The 23,061-nt window shown below is 47.4% G+C and overlaps 1 protein-coding gene across 5 annotated transcripts in view; it reads right to left on the reverse strand.

Moving 5' to 3' along the window:
* Positions 1-1,585: 1,585 nt before the first annotated feature.
* TNR (tenascin R) overlaps positions 1,586-23,061 on the reverse strand; it is a 291,672-nt gene continuing 270,196 nt past the window's right edge. For all 5 annotated transcript variants that reach the window (XM_073356467.2, XM_073356466.2, XM_073356465.2 and 2 more), the window contains 12 exons: positions 22,413-22,679; positions 21,307-21,426; positions 19,493-19,636; positions 17,725-17,844; positions 15,980-16,123; positions 15,134-15,264; positions 13,517-13,649; positions 9,886-10,037; positions 7,582-7,678; positions 6,335-6,496; positions 3,845-4,008; positions 1,586-3,457 (listed from right to left, as the gene is read on the reverse strand). In XM_073356467.2, coding sequence (XP_073212568.2) covers positions 3,338-3,457; positions 3,845-4,008; positions 6,335-6,496; positions 7,582-7,678; positions 9,886-10,037; positions 13,517-13,649; positions 15,134-15,264; positions 15,980-16,123; positions 17,725-17,844; positions 19,493-19,636; positions 21,307-21,426; positions 22,413-22,679 — 1,754 coding nt within the window. In that variant the 3' untranslated portion in view covers positions 1,586-3,337. The remainder of the gene's footprint in view (positions 3,458-3,844; positions 4,009-6,334; positions 6,497-7,581; positions 7,679-9,885; positions 10,038-13,516; positions 13,650-15,133; positions 15,265-15,979; positions 16,124-17,724; positions 17,845-19,492; positions 19,637-21,306; positions 21,427-22,412; positions 22,680-23,061) is intronic.

Genomic DNA, 23,061 nt, shown 5'->3' on the forward strand with positions numbered 1-23,061 from the left:
ACCTCATGTTAAGTCTTTGGTGTGACTTGTCGTGGGATACGCTAGGGTCAGAAGATAGACTGAAAATTGCCCTTCATCCTGCAGTGTGTTCTGCTGGTCAGATAATGGAGTCCTATTGTTAGGACCCTCCCATCCCAGCTAGGAGGCAGCTATGAAGGGGTGTGTGGTGGGGAAGTATATTGAGAGAATAATGATCCTTTCCTGGAGAAATGATACCTACAGTAACACTAGGCTGAAAGAAAGATCAATCTGAGTTTCTGTGAAGGGATGGGGATAAGATCGGCAGTGGTTGTGATTTAGAATAGTGGGTTTTTTTGGTTGTTTTCTTTCCCTCTGCTGGATCACTAGTGCTGAGCAGCAGCATTTCCAGCAAGGTTTCTTGCTTCCACCTGAATGGACAGTGGAGACAATGAAAGCCCGATCAAGCCAAGTGACTTGTCCAACTTGAAGTCACCCCGAGAGCCACTGCCTCAGGTGGGAATTGAAGCCAGGGCACTCTCAGTTGCTGCACTTAGTTCTAACTGTTAAACCACCCGGCCTTGTCATTTCTTGTTTGTGGCTGCCAGTGGGTGGGGACAGTTTTCATACAAATAATTGCTAGGGATTTCCCTAAACTTCCATCAGCCCTATCTGCTGCTTCTCATTGGCTTTTGGAATTCCACAGTGATACGCTAAGGACAGAAGAGATTTTTCTACCTCTCATGAGAGTCTCATCCCATCCTACTCCCCCTGCCCAGGTCTAGTTCTTCATTGAGGCCTTCTTGTTCCTTCTTGATCTCCCTAGACCTCCTCTGGTTCATGGTGATTTACTCAGGGCCTTGTACAAAGCCCACTAAAATCCACAGGAGATTGTGCTGGCTTCAGTGGGCTGTGTATCCATCTCTACATCCAACACATGTGCAGAACTACCCCTAGCTGAGCACCACCCTCTCACCCATTCATGTGCTCAACGGGCAGGAAACCCCCTGGGTTCAGGACTGAAAGCAAGACTTAGTGCCCTTATAATGCTGGGCCATACCAGTGCCACATCACTGGAAGAGGCAACTGAGTGTCTGAAGGATGGGGAAGATGCAGCACTGTTCCATCAGACTAGACTAGCAACAGACGGGGGTCTTTCCCCTTGACCTTACAGCCAGGGCTTTGAGGGTTGTACCTAATTCTGAACCCAGGGTTATTTAGGTTTTTATGTCCCAATGCATGGCACGGGGGAGGGGGAGACTACATTTCCTGATTAGTCTCCTGTTGCTCCACTGGACACGGGCTGGATGGGAGTTAGTCACACTCCTTGAATCTGTTAAAGAGACTCTGTCCTGAATTCTCTGGTCCATTCAGGCCCCTTTACATGCTCTCTGAAAGTGGCTGTAAACTGCAATTTAGTGCAAAGTGGCCTTGGTGTAAACAAGACTCAGGCCCACTATCAAATAGCGATAGTCCCCAGTAACCTTTCCTCTACAGTACGGTGAACTCACACAAAACTGCCTTGTGCTAGTGCATGGGACACAGCAGGGGAAAGCGCCTGGTCTGTTCTCATTGGCCAAACTGATTAAAGTGCAAAACATAAGCAGCATCAACGTTAAGGAGTAAATTCAGTATTTGAAAATCACTTTTAATAATTAAAGGTGTTGTTAGTAACAACAGGCAGGGATGGGATAGAGCTTTAAAATACCAGGTTTTAACCAGGGCGGTGTCTCTTTATAAGGAGGGAAAACATGATGTTTGGAACATATATGGGGCCTTTCATCCAAGGATCTGAAAGTGCTTTACAAATATCAATGAATTAAGCCTCGCAACAACACTGTGAGGGAGGGAAGAGTTCAGTTCCCCGTGGAGAGCTGGTGGAAACAGCTCACAGAGTCGGTGTGACTCACCCAGATCACAGAGGAGGCCAGTGGGAAGAGAATCTACATTGAGGTCTTTTGCCTCAACCACCCAAACCATCCTTCCTCCATAACCCCAGGGAACACAAACAGGATGACTAGATGTCACAGCACACGGCTGCAATTTACAGTCTCTGCAAGCTTCAGGATGAACTGCAGCCACTTGCCAGTTCTTCTGCTCGCTGCTCTTCCTCCAGTACTCTTTGGTTTAGGACCAATAACGACTACGAGACACAACATTACTGTACGTAAAACTAATAGTGAAAGGGGAGCCTAAATGGACTTACTTCAGAATGACATTAAAGATTCCTAGAAGCTGTTTTGTCTGATTCCTTCTCTCCTCTCCTCTCCCCTGAGCTAGGCCTTAGAAGAATAACAGCAAAAACCCACCAAAGGGTTTATGATGAAGTCAACATGCAGAGTAGATGGGTCACCATTGTACCTCAGAAAACACTAGAGCAGCTCCCATCTACAGGCAGATGCTGTGCACCATCCATTCTGTTACTACCCATGCACCTACGATAAATAGGAGGCGACCTTGGGCATGTTAGAAGCATGGTGATGGTGGGGTTCATAAGTAGGCAGTGATCGCTCTAAAGGAAAGGAGAGATGGATACAATGCAGACAAGCATCTCACGCTCCTTGTGAGATCTATGACTTGCAGTAACCCAGTATACAATGGCAAGCATGAAATTCACTTCTCTCCACTGTGTATGTGTGCGTCATGTAGTGTGCTCCTGGGGATAAGGGACACTGTGTGTTCTTGGTCAAAGGGAGAGGGACAGCTGCATCATCTTGACTAACAGAGGGATTGGGCATTATGTTGGGGAGGAGACAGGGGAGCAGGCTCTCCTTGGCTGGCATGACAGGGAGGAGGTGGAGTGTCTGTCCCTGGGATGAAGGGCCATCAGACTTGTTGCCTCTGACTATGATCAAAGGACAGGGCACTATGTGTGGTCCCTCTTGCCCAGGTGTGGCTGGTGCTACGTGCCGCCTCAGCTGCAGGCCCTAGTCCAACAGCTCAGCCAAAAAGCAAGCCTGCCCCCACCGCGTGGCCGGGCCAGCCTCCATTGCCGTCCCTGGCTGAAAGGACCTGCAGCGTGAAGGAGGACCTGCTGTAGCAGAGATGGTGGTGAGGGAGCACCTTCAACAAAAACATGTCCTATGGGGTTCATCTGGGATTTATAAGTCTTTTAAAAAAATACTAAAAATCCATCTCTCTCTCTCTTTCCACATTGTGGGCAGGGGGAGCGGGCACTTGGCATTTCACAGGGAAGGTGTTGAGGTCCTTCCCTTTCCAAAGACTACCAGCCGCTCAGTCAGCCCTTCCAGGACTCCTATGGACCAGGTTGCTAGCTCAGAGTGGAAGTATTTCTTTTCCCTTTTCATATTATAAAATACAAACGAATGACAGAAAAGGTCGGGGGGCTGGGGTGGGGAGGGGCAGGATTCCTGCTGGCTCACAGCTGTAGGGACCGTCGTTTCCTTCCCGAGATGTTACGGTGGTTGTAGGGTCGCATCTTCATTTCCACAAAGGGTATGGAGAACTCGTGGCCTTTCCAGTGGAACCAGTTAATCCCCTGTGGGCAGGAAGGTGAGCAAGGCACAGGGCAAAAACAACAAAACAGATGGAGGGGGGAAAAAGAAGGAAACATGTTTGAACTTGGAAGTTAAGTGGGAAGAAAGAAAAGAGTCTTTAATGCAGCGGCTTCGGTTATTACTCTCGGCAAGAAATGTGTAGGTTTCTCTCTCTGGCTTGTTATCCCCCTGCTGCTTTCACAAATGTGCTAACTCGTTAGTTTTCCTGCATCTCCCACTCATAAGGCAAGAGACATTGCTTTAAAGTTTCCCTCTTGAAACCAGATGGAAACTGCCCAGTGTAATGAAAGGGAAGGGTCAGGGAAAGGCACCTCAGGGCTCCTGGTTATGAGAAGTGCCATCTCTGTGTTGTGTGGTTCCGTGCTTACCTGACTGTGCCGGGACTCGCCGTACTTGCCGTTGAGGTTGGTCCGGTGGCAGTTCTTATACCACCAGGCACCTTTGTATGACATGGCGCAGTTTGTAACAGCAACGTCATTGTCTCTGTCCTTGGTGGAGAACGGACGTCCCTGGTGGTAGGTGAGTGAATCTCCTGTAGAAAGAGAGACGCTGTGAGGACACGTTCAGGGGTGTGCCTGTGGTGTGTAAGCACGACTCCCAAGTCAGGCCTGGCTAGTCTCTCTACAGTGAGTAAATTATAATAATGCAATAACATTGTTCATTCTGCTAATCTATAGCTCCCTGGCTCAAAGAGTTGAAGACTGGCAGAATGCTACGGGAATAAGATTAGTTTGAGTTTCTAACACCTGACCTCATGGATCCTAGATCTTTCTGCTGACACTCTGGGGTAGAGGTGGACCTGAACAAAACCTAGATCCTTGGATCTGAACCCCTCTGGGCTTTGGAGATGGTGAAAACATGCAACCAGGTCCAGTTCTGAATTTCATGGCTTTAGAAGAGGCTAAAGCAAATTCCTGGATCCAAACAGCCCAGAACTGGAAATCTAGATGTAGATGTGAGGCAAGGGCCCATAACTGCTTTGATGAAGGGTTTCTGTTTCCTCCCATTGGCCAAAGAGATCGTTTTCTCCCTCTAAACATTGGTCCCTTCAAACTGTGGTCTGACTGGCTCAAAAAATAAAGGGTAATGAATATGGTAATTAAAGATAAGCCTGAGTTTGCAAAGTTTGGGGCTTTTCAAATCCGTGGAGGTGGTTTGGCTCATTGTAGGCAGGTGTTGGCTGCAGAGTTTGGATCCTGATGTGAACTTTCCTACAGTTGGGAGATTTTCTGATCTAGGGTCTTTGGGTTGGGCCCATCTTCTGCTTCACTTCTGTCATGTTTCCAAAATAACCCTAAATGCATGATGGGTAATAAGAAGCGAATAAACTCTTTGTGATGCCCCAAGAGAATACCAAAGAGACCAGAAAATATTAATTATGCATAGTCCTGAAAAAAGAACACAGAGCTGTGCATGTGTGTACACACACACATGTGGGAAAACCCAAGGGAAATGTACTGTCTGGGAAACCTTTACTCCTCTTTCTGGGGACAAAAAGGGGGTTCCCCTCTGTGCCATTATTAATAAGGGTTTGAAGCACAAAGGGACTTGTTGCATTATAATTCAGCCAGTTGGGGATAGGAGAGGAGTGTCAGACTCCTAGATATGATACAAACATAGGCCAGGATCCTCAAAAGTATTGAAGTGCCTGACTCCCCTTGATTTCAATGGCAATTAGGTGCCTCAATACTAGATGTCTTACAGGCACGGACAGTTCTGCATCTTACATATGGTGGAGGTTTTCTTGCTAGCCCCAAGAAGAAAGTGGTTGCCTTGTACCTGGAGTCTGGGCATTTATGGTCATTAGACATTTTTATCCAAGCTAGTATAGCTGTATCCTGACTCCCCCCTCCATCTTGAACCTGGGGCTGCAGGGTTCCCACTCATCTAGCACCTCCTTGCTCGCACCCAGTAGTTTGCGACTCACTGACTGAGTGGAGAAAGCATGAAACCTGAAGTGACATCAGGGAGCCCTGATTGGAGGAACACCGGAAGCTCTGATTGGTCAAGGCATGCTATATAAACCCAAAGAGAGGCACAGGAAATGGTTTGCACAAGTAGGCCCTAGGTAGCAGCTGCTCGGACACCTTGCCCAGTGCTTCGGCTGCTGATCTGTTTGCTTCCTGGTGACCTGAGTCGTGCCTGACCCTGTCTGGATTGGTGTGTCTGGCTCCTGCCTGATTCCCGGTAACCCAAACATGATCTTCTGCTAACCACTAGACCCGGCTTCCTAAGTCTGACAAGCTGTGGCTAATCTTGTTATTCATTGAAATGTCTAGTTTTAGTTGTGGAAGTGAGTTCTCCCCCACCCAAGGTATTTCAATGTTAGAACATCGCCATGCCAACATTGTGATGGGGGAAGCTTAGCAGTTCTGTCTCATCCAAGAACAGCGGCTGGGCTAACGTTCTAGCAAAAGCAGCAAATGTCTGGCACATATATCATGGTACTACATGGATGACTTCAGCTTTTCAGTTGATATGGAAGCGTGACATTAACGGGCTGATCCGCTATTATTGTAGTACGAGGCACCAGCTCTCATTATTGATCCGATTAGATGAACAGCAGTGGGTGTTGTATAGTACTGCTCATCCCCCGTGGAAAATTCCATATGCTGATTAAACATGTGCCTCCTAGTGATTACCATACTGATTTATCTGATTACCCACAAGGAAGCAGAGACAACTAAGGGTGTCTATTTGGATGGGCCAGAGTGGTAGCAGCATCCAGGAAGGGAATTAATCCTTTGGGTGCTGGGATTTCCTTACACTGCTCAAGCTTATGCACTGCAGGTGTTTCAGACCCACCAGTCCAGAAAGCTTCCTAATGCACTTAGGTGCTTGTTAGTGACCGTGTGTACCGGAAGTGCCGTTGTAGTCTCCTATCCGGAGCTTGTACAAACTCCTGGCGTCACCAAGGGAGAACTTGTCGTAATAGGCGTAAGTTGTCTCTTGGCCATCTCGCATGTCTATTCGTAGCTCGTAGCGTCCCTGTGATGTGATCTTGTGAATGTTGTCCAGCCCTGCAGAGAAAAGCAGAGGGTTCAGGTGAGATCTGGTAGCTGATGGCATCTCTGGGAGGAAAGTGGAAGGAGATGCAGAGCTCAGTGAAAATGCATGGCAAGCAAAAGAAAAGCCACGCTGCCTCAGTTCATGTCTCTGCCCTTAGTGACTGAATGTCGACTTTACACTTACGCATGGAACAAGACACAGTCATGTACTTATTAGAGATGGGATCCAGCCATTGAAAGCAGGTCTGGTCCCAGATTTCTAGCATCACTAAGTCTGGAGTTTTGGGGTTTGACTCATTGTAGTAGGAATCATTTGCAAAATCCGAATCTGGCTTCTGATGCCAAACACCTTAAATTTGTAGGGTGTTTGCAGCTTAGGCCCACCTCCAGTATGTACATGCACTAGTCCTGTCCCTGTGTGACAGCATTCCAGTCTGAAGCAATGCTAAATCATCAATATCCATTTTTTAAATTTCCTCAGGTGAATATTCTCACTCATTACGGTCAGGGATGAGCAATGCCAGTTACAGCCATCCATTGAGGGTATTAGTTGTATATGCACCACTCACACAGAGCTTTGCCAATGCCTCGCCCACTCATTCCTCAATTTCCACCATTCTAGGCCTGGGCCTCTTCTGAGAAGAAATTACTAATCATGTTAAATTGCAGAGTGTATTTATAATGCAGACAAAAACCTTTCAGGGAATTGGACAGAATGGCCATGCTCATTTCCTTTTGTGACATAAGGAGATTTAAAACCAGGTCTCTATGAGTGAAAGGCCATTGAAAATGCCTACTGTGCCACCTCACAAAGGTGCAGCAGTTCCTGATTTGTTGTCTCCTTTTATGTCACATTTCCTCCACATGACACATCGCTAATGATATGAGCGCAGACAGAACAAACGAGGAAACACCAGGGTGAAGAAAAGCAGATCAGTAGGGGGGAGATGGACAGATAACCTCTCTAATGATACGCAGACACAGAGAGATGGAAATTAAGCTTGCAGAGATAAGTGTCCGATTGAAAGTTGCAAAGCGTCCACTGATCACAGCCTGGCTGACAGTGTCAGTGACAGACAAAGAGGTGAGGACATTACCCAGCCAAAACTCATCCTCTAGGTTTCCAAAACCAACGCGGTAATCCGTCCACTTTCGAAAGAAATCCGTCAGCCCATTCTGCCGTCTCTGGAACACCTACAAAGGGAGAAGGAATGAAAGCCACATGAAAGAATTTTTGCTCTATGCAGAAACAATGATAGATCATAGCTGAATGGGCTTTGTTATATGTGAAATTAAAAGATAGTGCTTTGCCTTTCTATACCACCCTTCAAGTGAGGAGCTCAGAGCTTGAGAGGTTAATGTATTAATGCTCACTAGAGTCCTGGAAGTTAGACATGTATGGCAACAGTCAATTTACAGATGGATAAACTGAAGTTAAGTGATGTCCACAACAACTCAGCTGCAGAGCTAGGAACAGAATCAAAAAATCCTGATGTCAAGTCCCCTGCTCTAACCAATGGACAACACTGCCCACTTTTCAGCATGTGATTTTGTTTTTAACTAGTTATTTCTGTAAGCCCTTCAGCATGAAATCAGATGTGAGGCTTTCAAGTAGAGTGAAAAAGCAGGTAAAAGCTTTGGTGAATGAATCCACACCAGCCGGGTTAGGAATTTATACTTTGATTTAGGAGGTCCTTTTCTGACTGCACATATACTAGCATTTGTATGTAATAATGTGTGAAAGAGAAAGTGTGACAACACAGTCCAATTGGAACAGCAAAGTGTTCTCTAGTTCTGGTGCCAGTCCACCCGAGTCAGGCTGGTTTATGTGATTCAGCTAAGTAGCATTTACCTCTAAAAGCACTGTACAAAGTCACTCTAGATGATGGCTGACACCACCATATGGTGCGCCCCCTGAATGCAAATCATTTACTTTGAAAGCTAGTATCCATTTAATTTCATGCGTAGGACAATAGATCAGCTTCAGCTTCAAGCTATGCTTTACTTCAAAAAAGAGCTGCAAACATTTCAAATCAATCAAAGGGAATTTCTCCAAGTGCAACTGCTATTAACAGCTCAGCACCCATTCCTTAAGACATGGCAAATGAAGTAGACTTTAATTAAGCCTTTTTTGGTGCATTGCTTTGCTGTCTTTCATAGCTGTGTTGGCCAGAGCTGTGCTTTACTTCAATTTATTATGGGCATACAGTGTTTCTCTGTTGTGGCTTATAGCCACACATCCAAGGGTCGTGGTCTCATCCAAACTACAAAACTAAGCAGTATCAGGCTGAGTTTGTTCTTGGATGGGAGATTTGAAGGATAACCCCTACTGCTTCAGGCAGTAGTGCTGGTTATTCAGGAAACATCACTGTTTCCATTGTACCAGTGCCCGAGCCTAGAGTTGGCGTCACCATGCTTGGAGGAGTAATGACATGAACATCCTATGGCATATGTTGGACTCATTGGGGTTTTTTAGCCTTATCCTTGCACAGGGGATGGTGCAGGGCTGCAGTGCCCGGCAGTAGGACACATTGTGTCTCAAAGACAAGCCGGGCACTGAGAAGGAATGTGGCTGCTGCTGTGCCGTGCATTGCTGACCTGTGCCACTGCTGATACATGTGGGAACTTGGGCACCGCTTCTCCCTGCCTTCTGTGGGGTGGCTTGTGTCCCAGTAGCTGTTAGCAGGGAGCTGTCCCTGCAGTCAGAAGAGCATGGGGACTTTGATTATAACCAGAGTGAAAAGCATAGGAAGGGTTCTTGCACCTTTGCCCCCTTTGCACAACCACTCAGAGGCCAGCTGCAATCTAACCCTGAGATAGAGTAGCGATGTTAAACCTGGTGTCCCACCCAAATTACATTCTACCTAGCTGGTTCGTTCCTTCACTTTGATTAGGATAACTTTTCCTTCCTCCCTGTAACTGTTGCCATGTGCTGCCAAACAGCTGCTGCATTCCCCCCCAGAGGTGTCTGCTTGGCCTCTGTGAATGATGTGGCCTTGTAGGGTGTCTAAAGCATTGTGGGGGATCCTCTGGAATAGAAGGATGGTGCTGGGAAATGGAAAACCATTAGTAGAGTTGTGCAAATAACTGATGTTCCCGTTTACTGTCCAAACTGCAAAAATAGGGGAAAAAATGGTGGTTGTTTTTTTTACCCTTTCAAATTTTTTTAATGAAACTGAAATAAAATTCAAATGAAAATCATTTTGAATTTTAAAAAAATCTAAACCTTTTGAATTTGGGGTGAATTCCCCACCCCACAAAACATTTTGCCAAATCCAACAAAAATTCACACGTTTCAGTCAACCCGAAACTGCAGTTTTCAATGGGAAAAAAAGTTTTTTGTCCTAAAAATGAGCCCCAGCTCTAATTGTTCTGATGATGAGTTCTACATGGAGGCTTACAATCCATCCTCCCCCATCCGTGGTCATGTCACAGTACACTTGCACTCGCTGGCTGAGGTCCCCATTGATGGAGATGGTGTAGAGTCCACTCATGGTGTCGCCATTCATCAAATGCTGGGCACAGTCCTGAGGATTAGCGAACACGCGGCCTCCTGTGAAATTAGAGAGGCAAAGCTTCAAAGAGGGCACATCACCTCCCTACACATATCACATGACATATACCGTATGATACAACATCATACAAGGCTTACTGCAATCCAGGAAGGACATGCATTGACTTCCGAGGTCATGAATCATCTTGATAAATCATGGTAACTCCATCAAGTGCATAAGCTATCTCTTGGCTTACTTCACATGTCATAATTAACTCAGTGGTGGTGACCCCTTTAACACAGCAAGCCTCTCCCCTTATAAATTAAAAACACTTTTTATATTTAACACTATTATAAATGCTGGAGGTGAAGCAGAGTTTGGAATGGAGGCTGACAGCTCACAAACCCCCTTTAATAACCTCGTGACCCCCTCAGGGGTCACGACCCCCAGTTTGAGAGCCCCTGGATTAACTCATCATATGCCACAAGGTATAATGGCATGACACTCAGTAATTCTACTGGGTACAATGGATGAACGTGTGACATCTTGTGATAGTTTTCCATGGATCTTGTTAAATTAATTGTCCCCAATATACACAGATATTTTGGGAAATACCAATGTTCTTTCCTCATCAGTACTGGTTGTACAAATATGTAACCAGACTAATTTCAATGGAGTACTACATCCATGTAAGTGTCAGGACAATCCAGTTCATGCAGTGCTCGTCTTTGTTAGAAAATTTAGCCGGGTGTACCTATGACCCGGCAGACATGGTGTTGAACACAACCGGTCCATGTCTGAACACAACTGGTCCATGTCTATGCAGACTGCAAAGTCATGGTCATCGTTCTGGTAGGTAGCATGATTCTTCATGGACATGTTCTAGCTTGATGCAATTTTCAAATGAAGACATGCTCACAGTGAGGGGCCTGAGGTAAAGGTTTACCGGTCGTATATGATCTCAACAGGTCTGCAGTATCAGAAACCTGCATCTGAGTCTTAGCTCACAAAAGTTTAATACTAGCTTAGCACTAGCGTAGGAGTTGTACTGATTTACAATTTTGTACATGAGAGGGGGAATTTACTCTGTCCAGTGGAGTTTTTTGTGATCTAGAGTAACTGTGAGAAGAACAAGGCCCAGTGGCCACAGCTGTGATCATCCTCAGTGAAAAATATTAATTATAGTGGACCAGATTTCACTCAAGTCCAGATTTTGTTTTCATTCATGCCAAGGGTAAATAAGGAGCAACTTCCCTGAAGTCACTGGACTTACACTGGTTTACACTAGTGTATGTGTGAAGAGAATCTTGACCATGTCACAAACTTGTGGGGAAATCTTTTGTTCAGTTTCAACAATGGCTTAAATGGCAGTGTCAGTTACCCAGGAAATGGATGTAATTCACTGGGTGTGCAATGCCTGTGTAAGTTTAACATTGAAGGGGGTGTGATTAAAAAGTGAGAAGAAACTTACAAATGCTGGTTTTGTTGTTGGCTTTTCTATTCAGTCCCCCCACCCATTTTTGGGGTGTGAATAGTCAAGTGATTTCATTTTGGTCAAAAGGCAAAGAGCCCCTATTTTACAGTCTCTGAGCTTTTTAACACATCCCATGAGAGACTTGTCATGTATAGTACTAAACACACAATGAAACCTGCTTCAAAGACACATATGTTGGAGTTCCCGGTGCTTTGGGAAGACCACATTTCTTAATTTATATTCAGATCTTTAAAATCAAAGATGACTTTGAAAGAAATTTCAAAGTACAAATTATAAATAGTGTATCGATTTTTTTCCCTTTGTAGCATTTGTATACAATTCCCCCAGAACCTTATGCAAATATGAAAGACAAACGGAACACACAGCTATTAATATGCCAGGAAGAACGAAAGAGCCCTGTTATGTGTGAACACAAAGAAGCAAAACGTCTTAAACAAAGGTGTTTGGTTTTTTTTAAACAAACCAACAAAAACAACCTATTGTTTTACTGGAAAGTGCCCAGATATGTTGCTAGAGTAAATGTAATGCGATACCCTGGCCCTTAAACAAGGGAATGGTGGACGCAACCACAGTCTACCATGGTTTCATTGTTCATCCCCAGATGCTTCTGTTTCAGAGCTATATTAGAAAAGAAACAGGTTTATTGTGCTTGTTACTCACTTCTGTTTTCATTTAAACCTACTTCTAACATGTCTCTCGGGGAAGAAGCCATCCACAGTACGTTCTCTGACTCTGTGTAGGGTCAGATCCTCAGCTGCCGTAAATCGCAGCATAATCTCCCTTGTCAGTGGAGCCTCGCTGATTTACACCAGCTGGGGATCTGGTCCTGTCTGTTTTCATCCTGAACTCAAGTTCATCGCCAACAAGTATATCTACTTTTCCATCCCCTATTGCATATGCTGTAATCCTTTGTGCCCAATGGAGTTGACACAAGAATAGCGTAAGAGGCCCTGATCTACAGATATATCAGAAAAGAAGAGTTTTTGTTGTTGCTAGCTTCTGTTATCACATAAAAGCAGGTTACAAGGCCTTTCCATGTGCCTTGACTCATGTGTATGTCTGCAGTGGATTCAAAGGGAGCCCTTTTAAAAGAACTATATGAATACCGAGGAAGCGATTTCAGCACTGTAGAGTGGACAGCATCTTTAGGCTTTTTCTCATCTCTTTTGAAGAGCTGAGGTACAAATGGAATTGGATTCAGCTCTGCACAATGTGCATAGTGTCTATTGAGTGCCGCTTTCTGAATAAAACTCTCCCACACTGGACGCTATACTTGGCCCACATTTTTAACATGAGTGTTTTCAACATCCAGTGTTTCAGGGCAGACTGCTTCTTGTAAGCACTCTGACAATAGGGCCATGGGGACTGTGAGTCTCAATCAGCTTAACGCAACATCCATTCCATGAGAGTAGAATATTTAATAAATAGGACTGCTCTAAAGAACAGGAAAGCAGGGCTGTCTGGCAGTCAGAGCATCACAGGGACTGGTTCTGGCTTTATGCTGGTTGTATATCGCGGTAATTCTATTGACCTTGGTTGAGTTGTTCCTGATATAGATCAGGATGAGATCAGGATCATGTCCATGGAATTTAGATATGGAAAAGACCCGTTAAGTCATTTAGTCCACCCCCTGGTCACTACAAGAGTATCCCCTGCACTGAATGTTCTAATTCTTTGGAACAGGAGCAAGAACAAGGTAAAAGGATCTGTTTGAAATAGGTGATCTCTGTATTAGACATGGGGCCTGAATTCAAAGTCTGGATCCAAATACCCTTGGACTAGGGCAGAATCCAGATCTGTTTTCTATCTCTGCTTTACGCCCTTTGTAGGAAGAAGGGAGGGTAATGCCTGTGGTAATGGAAGTTGAGATAGAACTTAAGTCTTGACTTTGTGTATTTGGGTGGAGTTGGGGAGGAGTTGTCTTCCTTAGTTCTTCCTTAGTACTGGGAGGTAATAGACAATCTCCTTGAGACACTCAGGGGAGACCGTGGCTGGCGCAGCATGGCACAACTGGTCAAACAAGGTGGGGAATAAACTCCTGACCTGTGATGAAGCTGGTGGAGGTGAATCCACTCCTCATCGCATCCTGGGCTGCCTGCAAGCGTACGGTGTATTCCGTGGTCTCCAAAAGCCCCTCTAGGCGGATCCAGGTGTCCTCAGCATCGACTATCAGCTCCTAGACACAGGTCACAAAAATAGGTAGAAGCCAAAAGCAACAGACTAGACAAGCTACCGGGAACCCAGACAGCATGTAAAGAGGGAGCAGAAGCCAGGAACTTCTATAGCGCATGCTGTCTGACTGAATATCTTAAAGCCATTTACACCCGGTAAGCTCTCAACACCCTGGTAGTATTGCCACCCCCATTTCCCCAAGGAGTAAACAGAGGGAAAGTGACTTACCTTAAGACACAGTATGTTGAGGCAAAACTGAGATTAGACTCCATATCACCTGACTCCTAGGCTTGGCTTTAGCTGCTCAGCCATGTTTCCTCTTTGAACTTCAACCAAGGGGAGATTTCGGGTGACTAGACAGAGTAAGTCCTCCAGAATAGGGGGTGATGTGTAGATGCTATTCATGGTCCCTATGTACATGGATTACTGATTCCCATAGGCCCAGGGAACATGTTGTGTAACCTCATTGGAACGCGACTGAGGTGCTTCATGGAAAAATGGGTAGTTCAAAAAGCCTCTTTAATCCCTAATCATTTAACATGAAGTTCGGCCCTCTGCAGAGATCCATGTACCACTTACCCTACTGGGGCAGTGATGGTAGGGTTAAGTGGTATCCAGGTGATTTCCTGTTCCTCTGCAGAGGGGTGTATTTCACTCTTCCCTGTAGACTCGATAACCACAACTGATGGTCAGTTTACTGTACCTGCTGGGAGCTGAATTCAGGACATCGTCTTTCCCTTGAAATAGGGCATCCCTGATGCCCAAAGCAGCATAAAGAGTGGAGCTGGCCAGCTCTGTTAACCAATTCCTAGTCTGTGCTCTCCATTGTTTTAATCTAGCTGGTGGTCAGCCAGATCATGCGGCTCTTATTGAATCTCTTATTGAAATGCAGACATCCTGCGTCCCTTGTGAACTAGTAATACTGTCAAAGAAAACTATTAGGCATGTTTGCAATGGCCGATTTCTGATAAAGCAATGTTCATCGGCAGGTTTCTTCCACATAGTCAGATATTGACAAACTTATTAAATGATCAAACACACTGTGCTTTAGGGTGAGTTAGTTGCCTGCATCTCTCTTTCTACTCTCCCTAAAGATAAGTGCCATATTAGCCTCCTTCCATTGCTCAGGTACCTTTCTCCAGGCTCCAAGGACTAATTTTCAGAGGATCTGAAATATTCTCCACTATTTCTTCCAAACATTTCAGGTGAATCTTGCCCATTTGGACCTGCAGATGTGGGCACTGATTTTTGTCTCCATCTCCTGGCTTACCTTGTGGATTGTGGCCTATCTAAGCATTGTCTAATAGTAGTGTCTATGAGGAAACTTGTGTCTGTCATCCGGGTCAGCCTGAGCCTCAGATTTATGCAAAACCCTCAGAAACATTGTCCTTCCTCTGGTGACTTGGATTGCCTCATTTATTAGTCCCTCCCCCTGCCCCCAATCTCTGATTCTTGTTTTAGTGCAAACCCCATAAAGTGAAAACTCACCTTCCGGCTTCCATCAGTCGATCTATAGGTCATGATGTAGTTCTCGATCTCTGCCATTGGAGGTTGCCATGAAAGGAGGGCGCTCCGGCGGGTGACCTCAGTGGCAGTCAAGTTAGTCGGGGGATCCAGAACTGCAAAGGTCAATAGGAACCTAGGGAATTGGGAGTCTGACACACTAGCATTGCTATTACAGCTGATTGAAACAGCCCATGCTGGATCCATGAATCATGTTGACAGGTGTGCTGGCTGAACCACAGAAGTCTGGGATTTCTTACGATCCTGTGCTTAGCCCACCCTTCCCCTTGCTCTCCAGGCCAGTTTGCCCACCCCAGCTCGGAGCTCCACTTACAGGGCACTAGGAACCAGATAAATATTCTCCACATGGACTTCTTTTGTCATGCAATTGCTCTGAACTGCATGAAGCAAAATGTCTGTCAAGTAGCTATTTAATAGTGAAACAGATTCCATTGTTCTCCTGGATACAGCCTTTCAGCAATGGGCAAGAAAAGAATCTGATAAGGGTCTCCTCTTGAAGCCATTGGGAAATCTTATCTAGGGGGATCAGCAGAAGGGAACTGCTGGATGTTTGAAAAGCATCTTTCTGAACCTGACATCTCACATGTATCAGTACAGTCTGGTTCTTATACCATGCCTATCATCATGGTCCCCTCCTGAGGACCCTTCCAACCCTGATATTCTATGATCATGGTATCTGGGTGCCTTTGTGGTACCTGAGCACATAAAACAGACTGTTTAAGAACTTATTTGGCTTCTGTTCCCCAGCCGGACAAAATAAAAGCCACTAAGGACACTTAGTTGGAGAAGGAAAGAAGCTACCGTACGTACGAGTCGTAAAGTTGGTGCTGATGGTGCTGCTTGTAAGAGGCCCATTGGTGGCATACATGGTGACCATGTAGCTGGTACTGGGCATCAGGTCGATCAGCTGGTACTCTTGGTTGGCCCCATCCACTAGAATGGTCTCCCCTGCAACTGAAATCAGATGGAGCTGGCTTGGGCTGAATATGGAGCCCTTCTGTTGTTCAAATATGACTGGGAAAGAACCATTTGGAAAAAAAGCCTATCGTGGCGGGTTGCCTGGGCACAACAGGTGGCATTTAACCATGTTGTGCCACCAGCCTGTCTCCACTCTTTGGGTGAAAGATGTCCTCCTTCCTTCAGATCGCAGAAGAATAAGGATGGCCGTTGCCCACACTCTTTACAAAAACCATGCGAACACCTGGCCCGTACATAGCACTTCCTATCCCAGGTTCTCCAAGCAACTTACAAAGAACACAAGAATTATGATCACCATTTTACAGCTGGGGAAACAGGCTTAGAGAGGAAGGGTGAGTGAGTTGTGCCAGGTCACAAAGCAAGTCAGCAGGATTAAAACCCAGCTCCCTCCCCACTGGATCATGCTGCCTACTTTCTTGCTACTAACTTGTAAACTTGCTGCCCTGCAATCCATGAGCAGAGCAATTTTGTATGGTGTTAGAAGCAGGCTTGGGCAGGAGTGGGTTTAAAGCAACAGATGTAAGGAAATGTCAATTTCAGCCACCACACTGAAATCAACAAAATATATCCACCTTCAGTTGGTGGAAGTGCAGACCTCTGACCCCCACCTTGCACCTGCAGGAACTGGGTGGCGCCAGACCTGCGGCAGTGCAGGGGGCTCTGGGGATGGAGCCATTCAGCAGGGGGATGGCCTCCCCATGGCCAGCGGCTTGTCCTCCTCCTTGCAGTCTTGGCCAGGGTCTCTGCTGTGCCGGGCCATGATCACAGCCTCCCTGGCACCTTGTGCTCCAGTGTCTTGGACCCCTCAGCCATGCAGGGAGCCCCCTGTAGCCCTGCTGTCAATTCTGGGAACCCCCTACAGCCCCCCTTTATTTTGCTCAACTGTGAAAATAAAAATATTTTAAAATTGGGGAAAAAAATAAATAAAAATCAACATTGATCGTTGAAATTGTAAAAAAAAAAAAAAAAAAAAAAAGAATTCAGCCAGGCCTGTGCATAGGAGACTCTCTGTTTGCCCACTGGCTGCATCTTCTCCATTTTCCCCCTCTTCAGTACTGGGGCTAACTAGTGGCCCCCTCATGTTCATGTCTAGTTTTGGTGAGCTGGGCTAGCTGTGAGGGTGTCTGGAGCTCAGATTTCAGGCTCAGCCATGTCCTCAGAGTGCTGGGGCAGGGAGCATCGCAGGGTGGGATGGTCCCTGTTGATACAGTGTTGGGGCACCTCTCTCTGGGTTGACAGGACACTCAGGCAGGAGTAGGCTGTGTAATGTGTGTGTGGAAAAATTCAAGCAGGAATAGATATCGGTTTGAAATCAGGACATGGCTGGCCCCTCTGCCATCCTGTCCCAGCTTTTCTGGTCTTTGCGTGGCTTTGCCAACCAACTCAGAGAGCAAAATCTACCTTCTAATTTCCCGTAATGATAGAATCCCTTTAAACCAGCTGTCTTTGGGGTAGGTGGTCAGGTTAATTAATTAATTTCTGATGCAGCTAATAGCGTTTAGCTAGGGGCGCTAAAGCCACGTGCAAATCTCGCTACTTACAGACTGGAGGCAAACCAGATCGGCTTCCAGACATACCTGTGTAGTGTGTTAGCACAATGACGTAGTTCTCGACTTCGGAAAGAGGTGGGTTCCACTGGAGCAGGGCTTCTGTTGGGGTGACATTGGTGGCAGTCAGACCCAGAGGGTGGTCCATGGCTGAGAAGGAATCAGAAATTCATCAGGTGAAGGGTGTGAAGAGGAACTGGGCTCTCTGGGCGGGGCCAGAGGTGAAACCCATCCCAGGAAAACCTTCCTAACAGTAAGAACAGTATGACAGTGGAACAGACTGCCTCAGGAAATCATCAAAGCTCCTTCACTGGAGGTGTGCAAAAGAAGGCTGGGTAGCCTCTGTCTGGGATGGTTTAGACAACAAATCCTGCATCTTGGCAGGGGTTAGACTAGATGGACCCTCGCAGCCCCTTCTAACCCTCTGGTTCTATGATTCTAACTCCACTGCACATGGGTTCAATAGCTTCTATTCCTGCTAGGCAGATTTTTTTTTAATCTACAGGGGCTTTTCTATGCTGCTGCTGCTGCTAACTCTGTGGGGTAGAAAACCCTTGGAGTAGGTGAAATTTCTGCAGTTGCTTCCTGCAGGACAGGTCAGGTTCTGTTTAAGGGTCCTAGACACAACTTGACCCTTCCTCTCTCCATGGTATAATAAAAGAGCTAATGTAGATTCAATTGAGAGTCTGTTACATGTTGCAGAGCTGAAATCACTAATACCTAGGTCTAAGTATTAGACCTACTTTGGGGCAGTGAGACTGCCCAGTATGCACTAGTAATGAGGCTCCCCCACTGACAGCTGAAATCACTGAGAGCTGCGTTAAGTAGGGGGAGCCCTGATGACATCTTGGCAAGCGGCCAGCCGGACAGCTGGTGGAGAGGTGTGGCAAGTGGCCAGCAGGATGGCTGGCGGAGAGGCGTGGCAAGCGGCCAGCAGAGAAGCTGGTGGAGAGGGCCAGAGCAGAGACGTGGCAATTGGCTGTTGGGGCGACGAGTGAGTGCCTGAGCAGTGTAGCATGTAAGGTGCCTCCTTACCCCCTCTGCCTTCCACACAGGATGGGAGGTGAACTCTGCGGATGAACCTCTGAACTCTGGGGTTGCCCTGGCCAAGGACAGCAACTGTGAGTGGGGTACAGAGAAGGGACTGGCATATTAAAGGGACTTTTGGGTTGCTGGATTTAAGACCCTGAGGGGAAAAGGACACTGCCCAATTTACCAGGGGGTGGGTCTTTTGCTCATGGTTTGGGTTTATGAACCCTAGTTACAGTGTTTTCCCAAATTAATGCTGAGTTAATTCCCTCCTTTTATTAAAAGTTTTTGCTACACGCAGACTCTGTGCTTGCGAGAGGGGAAGTATTGCCTCTTAGAAGCACCAACGGGGTGGTGTGTAATTGTCCCAGGTCACTGGGTGGGGGCTCGAGCCGGTTTTGTGTTGTATTGTTGAAAAGGAACCCCTAGATACTGAACCTGGCCCTTGTTGCTGCTGGCTCCACCTGGCAGAAGGGTTACACATGCTATTTAGAGCATTGTGAAGTTATTTCAAAGTGTGGAAATAGCATTGGATGCCTTCACAGTGCCCCTTTCCCTGAACCAGTAATGTGCACTACAAGTCACCAGGAACAGAGGCTGCAGTTTTGAGTCCGAAGCCCTTTTAAGCTATGGTCATCCAAACAATGAGGTCACCCTAAGAGTCAGCAGCAATCCTTGCTCCCACTCCCCTTGCCTCTCTACACATCACACCCTGCCAGAGGGCATGCACGGCACAACCCCCGATCCCATCAATGGAAATCTCCCCTACCTGTATACACGGTGCTGGAGACCCGCTCGCTCTCCTCCCGGCCCTGCACGCTGCTCAGGCTGATCTCGTACTTGGTCGCTGGCTGCAGGCGACTTAGGGTGTATTCGGCAACGTTGTTGGCGACAGCCGTGCTGTCCACTCTCCCTGCAAAGCATGGGCAGAGCAAAGAGCTTCATGGTCACTCATCAGATCGTCCTGCTCTGAGCAGGAGCCTAGAGAACCTCAGGCTGCAGGCTCAAGGAGCGGAGACCCAGGCTCAGTTCTAGGGTGCAGGCAGGTAAGGGGGTATTGGAAGTTACTTGGAGGAGACGCATGGACAGGAATGTGAGTGGACCTTTGCCACCTGCCTCGCAAGCCCCAGCGTAGAGGGCATGCCAGGAGAGTGGGGATATGCCCATTGTGCTGAATGCTGGGTATTTGGGGCTGCTGTGGGTTGGAACAGCCCCGTGGGGCTGCTCTAACTTATGCCAGGGCTATTTCACACCCTGGAGCAGCACCAGATCTGGAGGGCGCGCAGCCACCTGTCCCTTGGGCTGGCCCTCAGTGCCTTGCATCTCACAAGGTTCAGCAGAGTGGATCAATAACACTGGGGCCAAATTCACTCTTTGTTCTTGCTGGCTTTGGCACCGGCTGCTGGTGGCGGGGTACCTGCTGGCAGGGAGGACGTAGCAGTGCGCAGTGACGGCACTGTTTCCGTCACTGACTGTGGGCACTGCATCACCCCCTAATCTGGGTATCTCCATCTCTGGCTTAGCTCCTAGCAAGACCCCAGACTTGCTCTGGAGCCATTCTAGTAGGGCAAGATCCCTTAGGTAATGTCTGCACTGCACCTGGAGCATGCACAGATAGATGCCGCACTAGCCGTGCTCGGGTTAGCTCGCTCAACAGAGTACTCATCACGGGGGTCTGGGCGGACTTGTCCTTGGGAGGTCGGCCTGAGCCATCACCTGCACCACTGCGGCCATACTGCTACATTTAGTGCACTATCTCCGCCAGAGCTAGCATGCATCTGCCTACCTGCGCCTGGAAATGTGCTTCTAGCAGCTGGGTAGACACACCCTTGGACAAAGACTCAGGACCTGTGCCTGAGAGGTGCTGGACCCCCACCCCTTCCATGGGACCTGTTCCCAGAAGGTGTGGAAGTTAGAGTTCTGTGTGTATTACCAGCCACATCATGGTGCATCCCCAGGGGGCGTTAACTTCTTATGCCAAGCCTGAACCGACCCACATCAGCCGGACAGAGGGAATTTGGTGATTGTGGAGGTGGCCGGTGCCCGCTGCAGCTCAGCCAGAACTGAGGCCTGGACCCTGAACTTGCAGATCAGTGGATGGGAAATGTCTGCTCCAATAAATGGACCCTCTGCTCCTGGAGTGGGAGCACTGGTTTGAGAGCTTTCACTGTAAGAGATTTGTTGCCATTCATCCTCTCTTCTGGGGGAAGGCAGACAGCGCCAGGGCTGCCTTTAGGTGGACTGGTTCCATAGGACCCTGCCCCACCCCTCCACTTCACCCCCAGCTCTTTCCCTCTTGGTTTCCTATGTCACCCCTCCATCTGCCTTCCCCACAGCCTCTCCACTTCTTTCCCCTCTCCACTTGTTTCTTTCTGGCCTCTCTAGGGTTGGGAGCTACCCAGCGGGTGCCTGCCCCCTCTCCCGTTCCTACCATGCACTCTGCAGTACTGGCTTCTCCCTGCTGCATACCTCCCCCTGTAGTCATGGCCTGCAAGGTGGCTGGCTGTTACGCTATGCCAGAAGCGACCTAGGAAAGCCCACAGCCCACTTTGGGACAGCCTTTAGAGCTGGCAGCTGGGTTACCTTGTGCAGATCGGTAGGACACTCTGTAGTGGTCAAAAGCTGCGATAGGAGGGGCCCAGAAGATCATCACTGAGTCCTTGGTTACGTTGCCCACAGTGAGGTTCTTCGGGGGGTCGATCCCTAGAGGAGACAGGCAGAGGCGAGATAAAGCCTGCAAAGCAGTCACAGAACACGGATTGCTGGCTGAACCAGTGGTCGATCCAGCCGAACATTTCTGCACAGAGAATTTCATAGCACAGTCACCCCAGCTGCCATCTATCGGACTCCTCACCTGTAAAAAAAGCCAGGTTATGAGGACAGTATGGGTGTATGCAAAGGAGTGACAGCAAGACAACCCACCGGGGGAGCTATTTAAATAGCCAAACTCAACAAGGAATGCTGACATTGAACCCAATTCTAGGATTCAAAAGCCTCCAAGGCTCTGAACTTGAGCTGGAGAAACAAGAGGCCTGATGCAAAGCTCAGGGAAAGAGTCCCACAGACTGACTGACTCCAAAGGAAGGTTTGAATGCTCAGCCCCTCTCTGGAGCTCTGCCGTGTGTCTGGAAATGGGTTAGCTCCCACACCCCACAACTCCCATCTCTCTAGGCCCATTGTGCATTTGTTTGTGGCTGCTTTATCCTAAACTGGAAGGATGGGGTTGGCTATAAAGTGATTTCAGACCACAAGCTAAACACATTCATTTTTTTGGCCATGGTGGAGATTCCAGGATTAAGGGAGGCTAAATGTTTAATCCCCTTGTATTGTTTTGGGTTCTGTCGCCACGGCAAGGACAGCCACAGTATGAAACTGGGTATGTAGCGTGCGGCAATGGGAGCCCCAGGCAGAGTACCTGGTTCTGGAGCTTGCAGAACAGGAGGCCTGAGACAAACGGTCGAGCTATGGGGCATGTGGAACTGGAGCCTGAGATGAGTAATCCCTTTAAAATAATGAGCCGTAGGGGCGGCAACTTTCTTTTGTAAAGGTAAATTATTCTTTTAGCTCCAACTCTGAAGGATGGTTTCGAGCCAGGAGTCTCCGTTACCTCCCGTGTGTATCTTGGATCTCTTCTCCAGCCGGAGATTAGGCATGAGCATTATACCCCATCAAACAGCTGCTGACTTTACCTGTTGTGATGGAGCCCACTATGGGCTCGGAGCTGACCAAACCATGCACAGCCACCAGTGACACGATGTACTCTGTAGATGGTTGCAAGCCAGACAAGGTGGCGTGTCTCTTGGTGGCATCTAGCATGACCTGCTTGGTCTCCTCCTTGTCTCTGGGATTGTAGTTCAAGATAAACCTGTCTGCTGGAGGGGAGGGGTCACTCCAGGTGATGTTCAGGCTGGAGGAAGTCACATGAGAAAAATGCAGCTGTGTGATTGGTCGGAACCCTGGAAACCAAAGAGAGGTGTTGCAGATCTGTCATGGAATGGTTACACACCAAAGCAGGAGCGTTGCATATGACAAGACATCCATCATACAGAATTAATCAGAGAAAAGTCTCATTCAAGAAGTGTCCCAGGCAGAAGTATGGCTACATACTGAACCACTTCTCGCTGGGTTATGTCACTATGTGGCATGATGCTACTGTAAAATACTAGGATTCACTGCCCAGCAGTGTCAGATCGAGAGAGGCCAACCCTGGTCTCTCCATTAACTTGAACCAGAGTTGAGAACAAGAGGAAAACTGAGGAAAAAAGGGTGCTCGACCCACAAAATAAGCTCCACTCAGAGACAACTGGTACCTGCTGAGAGGGGGGGCACAATTTAAAG

This window comes from Lepidochelys kempii, chromosome 8, assembly GCF_965140285.1.
Source record: "Lepidochelys kempii isolate rLepKem1 chromosome 8, rLepKem1.hap1, whole genome shotgun sequence".
Lineage (NCBI taxonomy): Eukaryota > Metazoa > Chordata > Testudines > Cheloniidae > Lepidochelys > Lepidochelys kempii.